General features: G+C 42.3%; 2 protein-coding genes across 2 annotated transcripts; both read right to left on the bottom strand.

The window, feature by feature from the left end:
• Positions 1-2,119: 2,119 nt before the first annotated feature.
• Positions 2,120-4,434, bottom strand: LOC139778535 (uncharacterized). Its single transcript, XM_071716496.1, has 2 exons — positions 2,468-4,434; positions 2,120-2,243 (listed from the first exon to the last, which is right to left on the bottom strand). The coding sequence occupies exons 1-2, from the start codon at positions 4,301-4,303 to the stop codon at positions 2,199-2,201; spliced, it is 1,881 nt and encodes a 626-aa protein (XP_071572597.1). The 5' UTR covers positions 4,304-4,434; the 3' UTR covers positions 2,120-2,198.
• A 214-nt stretch (positions 4,435-4,648) lies between these two features.
• On the bottom strand, positions 4,649-5,407 carry LOC139778553 (uncharacterized). The gene has a single exon (XM_071716529.1). The coding sequence runs from the start codon at positions 5,405-5,407 to the stop codon at positions 4,649-4,651; it is 759 nt and encodes a 252-aa protein (XP_071572630.1).
• Between the last annotated feature and the right edge of the window lie 1,999 nt (positions 5,408-7,406).

Raw genomic sequence — 7,406 nt, 5'->3', positions numbered from 1 at the left:
ACAAAAAATAAAGTTTGTATAATTATTATAAAAGCTTGTAAATAATAATATAAATATTTTCCAATATATTTTTAGCATTATAAATAAATCAACGTAAAAAAAGGCATGTTAAATCGATACTCGAATGTATCGAAATCCTCGCTAAAGTAACAAATTGTATTAAAAGTAAATATTAAAAAAAAACGTAAAACAAAAGGCATGTTAAATCGATAATCGAATGTATAGAAATCCTCGAAAAAGACGAGTAAAAGTAAATATTGAATAAAAAGGATATTATTTCGTTACATGAATCAAGAAACAATAATAAAGGAAAAAGATATAAAGAATTAAGAGATCGTGATAGTAAGAGAAAGGAGAAGACCTCGGAGGAAACGGAGTGCAAAGCAAAAAGTGTGCAAATTAGAAATAAGAGAGACCGGGGCTAGAAGTCATACAGGTTAGTTGTTACAAAGCTTATATTTCACTTAATAGATTGAGTGGCATATATTCCTCTGTAAAATGTAGGTTGCCCCTATCGTGTTAGTCGGGTGTACAAAAGAGCTCGTTGTAAAAAGATTGTATGTAATATTTATAATACGATTTAAAAATTGGACGCGGTGAGTAAATTTACAATAATACAGGTAAAAGATATAAGAGAAGACCTAGGAGGAAACGGAGTGCAAAGCGAAAAGTGTGCAAATCTATACTATTATTATAAAGAGACAGAGTTTGTCAGTTTGATTGTTTATGTTCGATGATCTCGGAAACCAATGGACCGAATTTTTACCAAAAGTATATGAAATAGGGGTAGAATTTCCCGGGAAGTGTCACTGTGTGTATAGTTTTTTGTTACCGATTTTCTGGAAACCGGTTTTTTTTAATTTTTCGAGAAATAATTGAACGAATTTTAAAGAATTGTATATAAAACAGGGGTATAGAATTACCCGGGGAGTGCCATAAAGTGTATAATTTTTCGTTACCGATCTTTTTGGAAACTGGTATCAAAAGTTTTTCGAATTTTTCGAGAAATTCGCGGGGAGTGCCATAAAGTGTATAATTTTTCGTTACCCATTTTTTTGGAAACCGGTATCAACAGTTTTTCGAATTTTTCGGGAAATAATTGATCAAATTTTAAAGAATTGTATATAAAACAGGGGTAGAATTTCAAGGGAAGTGCTATAAACTGTATAGTTTTTCGTTACCGATCTTTTTGGGAACCGGTATCTTTTTGGAAATCGGTTACGAAATTTTTCCAATTTTTTAGGTAATAATTGAGTGAATCTCAAAGAATTGTATACGACGGAATTGAACTTTAGAGAGAAGGAGAGAGAGGGAGGGAGAGGGAGGGAGAGGGAGGGAGAGGGAGGGAGAGGGAGGGAGAGGGAGGGCGGGAGGGAGGGAGGAAGAGGGAAAGAGAGGAAGACAGAGGGAGAGAGAGGGAGAGAGAGAAAGAGAGAGGGAGAGATAGATAGATAGATAGATTAAATTTATTATGCCCAAGAAAAACTATAGGGCAAATATTAACAATACAAAAAGAAAGCAAAATGTGCATGCTCTCTCTTACACAAATCGGTTAAGTGTAGAGCACAACCAGTAGCTTATTATAACAGTATACGCTGTAAAAGGACTAGAACTAACGCAACTTAAAAATAGGAACAACGTAAGTAGAATAAAACTAAAACTAATACTAAGAATAATAAGACGCTGCACAACTTACAAGCCGATAACAGGGAAAACGCCATCAAAAGCCCCGCACCAGCAATCGATATCATGCAACCTCACCCGCCAACAAATACGCCCTGAGAAGACTCTTGAAGGAGACAATTGAGGAAGCAGAGGTAATATTGCCTGGAAGAGAATGCCAAAAGTAAATAGATGAAAGATGAAAAGAGTTTCTATAGGTGGTAGTTCTATGGGAAGGAATATGAAAGGTTTGGGATGCATCAAGACGACGATCAGATCTCCTCAATAGCGGATCAAGCAAAGCGAAATTGTCACGCAGATACGAGGGAGAGTGCATGCGAAGAATGCGAAACATTTGACAGCCAAGAAAGTATAACCTCCTGTTTTCGACTGTAAGCCACCCCAATTGTCGCCTGAACGGAGCAATATGTTCGTCACGCTTGAGATCAAATATAAAGCGAATGCAACAATTCACAAGTCTCTGTAATATGGTGTTCAATTCTCCAGTCAAACCGTGATAGACTAGGCAGCAGTAGTCAATGTGCGGCATAATTAAAGCTAATACCAGCCTTATCCTTAACCTAGTGGACAAGGAGTTTTTGTTAAACTTAAGCTTGTACAAAGAATAATGCACTTTTTGAGAGACATGCAAGATATGTTTTTTCCAAGATAGGTTAGTCGTAAAAATTACGCCCAAATTCTTAGCTTCGTTAACAAAGGGTAAAGGCGTATGGTTTACAATAATAGAAGGTAGACAATGGAGGTCAATATCATTGACATAAGCCTGACTACCAAAAATAAGTACCTTTGATTTTGCAGGATTGAGCTTAAGACCATTCAACGTAGCATAATCAAAAATAGCATTCGCATCCCTTGAAATCAACTCAAGACCATGAAGAATGTCGGCGCGAGTACATTGTAGATATATTTGTACATCATCAGCGAATATCATATGATAAACAAAAGACAGGAATCCACCTATATCATTGATATAAAGAGCAAATAAAAGTGGGCCAAGTACAGAGCCCTGAGGGACACCAGTCGACGTGAAAAGCCACTCAGAAAAGTTACCCTCATTATCGAACACAGCTTGAGAGCGGCCAGTCAGGTAAGAAAAAATCCACGCGAGAACCTCATCAGAAAAACCGATTTCTTTCAGTTTGATAAGCAAACGAAGATGTGGGACCGTGTCAAACGCTTTACTAAAGTCGAACAGAATCATGATTGTAATGAGTCTTTTATCAATTCCCATTCTAATGTCATCACAGACACGTAAAAGAGCAGATTGCGTATTGAAACCGGAACGATACGCAGACTGTCTGGGATTAAGCAGGTTATGTTCATTCAAATAGTCAGTGATTTGTGAGGCCACCATGCGTTCAAGAATTTTTGACATTTCAGGAAGGTTAGCAATAGGTCGCGTATCAGACGGTGACAGTGGAGTGCGAATCTTTGAGAGTGGGCGAATCAACGCACGTTTCCATGATGAAGGAAATATGGAAGCTTCAAGTGAACGATTAAAAAGAGGAATGAGCCACTGAGAAATAACGGGCCAAGCAATGCGAAGAACATAAAGCGGGATGCCATCATAGCCAGACGCGTAGGAGTGAAGAGGTCCATTAAAGATGAGCTTATAAACCGAGTCAAGCTGTATAGTAGAGAAAACAAATTCAGGACGTTGAGAAGTACAAGAAACTGAGGTGATGGCAGAGATAAAGTCGGCATATGTGCAAGGCAATAACGTACCAGACACAGAGACATAGTAAGAGTTAAGTTGATCAGGTGTGAAAAAGCGGAGAGGAGAAACAGACGTAGATTTAACTAGTCCCAAACGAGCAAGTTCTCTCCACATTTTAGCAGAATCAGTAATATTGGCAAGGGAAGCCAAGTGAAACTCACTTTTAGCACGTTTTATGTCATTGTTAAGCTGGTTGCGAAAATGACGGTATCTAGCATAGCCCAGTAGACTGCTTGAACGCCTGGCCTGCTTGTACAACTGATTGCGAGTACGGAGCCGGGATCTCAGTTCGTCCGTAAGCCATCGAACAGGAGGCTTCCTGATCACGGATGCACGAGCAGGAGCAAATACATCAAGTGCTTCAAGTAAGGTACCAGACAGCCAGGCGCAAAGCTCGTCAACATTAGAAGGGAAGCCAGCCAGAGTCTGAACGTTGACAGCAATAGCATCAAGATGTTCAAGGAACGCAGAGGCGTCAATGCTCCTGTAACCACGTCGCAGAATAGATTGATCCAAGTCAAGCTTACGATCAAGTGAGTACGACAATTCAAGTAAATCATGACCTGCGATGAATGGACTCAAGGATTTGGCATATGCAAGAACCTTATCACTATCATCAACAACCAGAACATCCAGCCACGAGTCAGAAGTAGCTGTATGAAAAGTAGCATCAGAGTTGACGATGGTCAAGGATAAGCCAGACATTAGCTCGCGCAAGTAGTTCGCCTCATAACAGTCGGTCAAAAGATTGCAATTTAGATCGCCGCCAATTATAATATTTTTATATATATGAGAGACACCAGTAAGTGATTCAACAAATTCATTTAAAAGACTGCCCTTAGGTCTCCTATATACTGACACGAACAACACTGCTTCATCACTCGGCAACCGAATTTCAATCATAATATATTCCGGAGCATTAAACTCAATCCCGATAGAGGTTGCAATTAACCTGACTTTTAATGAATCATGCACGTAGCAAGCAACGCCGCCGCCCACACGCCCCACCCGGTCATGACGAACCAGAAAGTGGCCATCCAAAGCCACAAGATCGTCCGACACACCCGCATGAAGCCACGTTTCAGATACAGAAATTATGTGATGAGAATTAGTACTAAAATGTAAGCGAATAAAGTCGATATGCCCACGAAGGGAATTGGCGTTAAACTGCGCAATGCGAAGCGAAGAAGGATTACATGCAGAGTCATGTCGGACGATCGAAGGCAACGGACGAGCCAGCGAGACGCGTCAGACCAGTTTAGCGAGATCAGCATCAGAGTCAATGCAGATAATGGGCTGTCCGTCGGAAGACCTTACGCATATATGGCCATTTTTAACCCAGACGAACTTATAGGCGTTCTCCCTGGCAATACGCTTGACTCGCTGTAGCAAGTCATACGTGCACTTAGGGAGCAGTACATTTACGTATACATATCGATCGGAACCAGCATCACATATATCACGCTGTTTGAGAGCACCCTTTTCACGCTTTTTAGAAATTATTGCATCACACACAGTACTAGAAGCAAGAGTGACAATCATCGAACTCGACGCTGCAGTCACCTTGGAACTGCCCTGAGTAGCAGCCGGTACTCTGTTGACCATTCTCACGCCAAGAACATGACTAGCCAAGTGAGGTACATTTAATGCTGCGAGCACATTTTCAGAGAGTTTCACAGGAGTAATGGATGTCGTCGACGGCAAGCCGGAAACAATAAGTTCATTACACAAATGAGCGTCGTGAGCTGGCCGAGCAGACTTCAGTTCATGGATCTCACGAACGAGATTAGCATTGTCTAACTCTAATTGCGCGATACGCCGACTATTTTCAGCTACAGTATCAGTAAGACGATTTAAGTGACTAAGTTTGTCACTGATTTCTTTATTAGTGCGTTGCTGACTGTCAATAAACACAGACAGCTTCGAATCTGACTTTTCCATGAAAGCAGTCAGCTTCGCATCCGACCTTTCCATGAAAGCAGTCAGCCTCGCATCCGACTTATCCATCCGCTCAATCAACTCACGCAAAAGCTCATTCGTAGAGTCATGTGCAGCACCGCTCGCAATATCGCGCGTAATAAGATGCGCATGCGCGCCGGAGTGCGCGGCACCGACAGCAACAGACGCGGCGTCTCCCTGAACGGCAGGAGAAAACGTACGGCGTTCGTCCCTAGTGATCGACATATTCGACAGCTGAAATTTGCAACAGTCACCAGCAGCTCTCGTGACTAAGTACGATTTGACACAACCCGGATGAAACTCCCTAGCGCATACACTACAGGAGACGGATTGACCAGCAATTGTTTTGGTACACTTGATGCATACCCGCTCACGCTGCATGAGTATCGCAGAATAAACTATGTAACTATAAGCTAGTTACAAGAGCGCAAGGTTCGCAACAGTGACACTGGACACAAAATCAAAATCACCACGGGTGTCACGCTATAACCAATCAGGCAAGGCTGCTCATGCAGATCACAGCAGGCACCACTCAGATAGCTGCATACACACGTCCGACCCGAGGAGAGTAAGCGCAGGAAAAGCAGATCGACCACGCATGCGCAGCAGGAGTCGACGTCTTTCACGGGTAACTCCAAGAATACCACGATGATTCCAAGAACAAGGTTAGGATAAGAATGAAGCTTGTCACGAAAATACTCGGAATTAGGTGGCAATATCCGAGAAAGCGAATGAGGCGCGTGACAAGCAAACAAAAGACTTGCTTAAATCTGCAACAAAAAGGCCCGGAGGCAACTCACGGCAGAAACAGATCAACTCAAAGCAGGAGCAGGAATACAGCGTGACACAACCAATACTTACGAGAGAGAGAGAGAGAGAGAGAGAGAGAGAGAGAGAGAGAGAGAGAGAGAGAGAGAGAGAGGGAGAGAGAGGGAGAAAGAGGGAGGAGAGAGAGAGGAGGGGAGAGAGAGGGAGAGAGAGGGAGAGAGAGGGAGAGGGAAGGAGGGAGAGGGAGGGAGATGGAGGATAGGGAGGAAGAGGGAGGGGAGAGGGAGGGAGAGGGAAGGAGAGGGAGGGAAATAGAGAGGGAGAGAGAGGGAGGGAGAGAGAGAGAGAGAGAGAGAGGGAGAGGGAGAGGGAGGGAGAGGAGAGGGAGAGGGAGAGGGAGAGGGAGAGGGAGAGGGAGAGGGGAGAGGGAGAGGGAGAGTGGGAGAGGGAGAGGGAGAGGGAGAGAGAGAGAGAGAGAGAGAGAGAGAGAGAGAGAGAGAGAGAGAGAGAGAGTAGAGAGAGAGAGAGAGTAGAGAGAGAGAGAGAGAGAGAGAGAGAGAGAGAGAGAGAGAGAGAGAGAGAGAGAGAGAGAGAGAGAGAGAGAGAGAGAGAGAGAGGAGAGAGAGAGAGAGAGAGAGAGATTGAGCTTTATTAGCCTTCTCGGCTATTTTTACATAATTCCTTAAATTAATTCCTCTACATGAGGTACAATATATTCTCTTAACCTACGTTTGAATGGTTCAATTCTTTCGCATTGCTTAATTTCTATCGGTAGGGGCGTTATACATATTCAAACCTTCATAAAATAGACTTTTCTGTGCGCTTCTCGTCCTGCGATATTGAATTCTAATATTCTCAGCCTGCCTCGTTTGACGTCCACTCACAACTCCTACTATTCTATCCTATTACTTAAATGTTTTGGGCATTATGCCTCTTACTATCTTAAAATAAAAATACATACATTGTACATTAGCCTCTGTCTTACATTCATAAACTTAAGGGTTTGCAGCATCAATCTACCTTTGTATATCGCGAGCATTGCAGTATGACTCTCATGGCACGGTTTGTGCCACTTGCAGTCGATTCAGTTGCGTTTCCCATGCCTACTAACATCGTTGCGCAATATTCAAAGTGAGGCGCTATGATAGACTTATACACAGTACATCGAGTGTACATTGATATATCATTTCCTATTCTATTTAGAAAACTCACTTTTTTCCCTATTTCTTTAACATATAATCACAGTGATTCTCCCAACGGAGTTTACTATCGATCATTA

Source organism: Temnothorax nylanderi, unplaced genomic scaffold (assembly GCF_030848795.1).
Source record: "Temnothorax nylanderi isolate EJ_2023f unplaced genomic scaffold, tnyl_v1.0 TNYL_tig0187_pilon, whole genome shotgun sequence".
In the NCBI taxonomy this organism is placed as follows: domain Eukaryota; kingdom Metazoa; phylum Arthropoda; class Insecta; order Hymenoptera; family Formicidae; genus Temnothorax; species Temnothorax nylanderi.
Note: the sequence above shows the minus strand (reverse complement) of the source record. Positions and strands in the feature narration are given on the sequence as shown.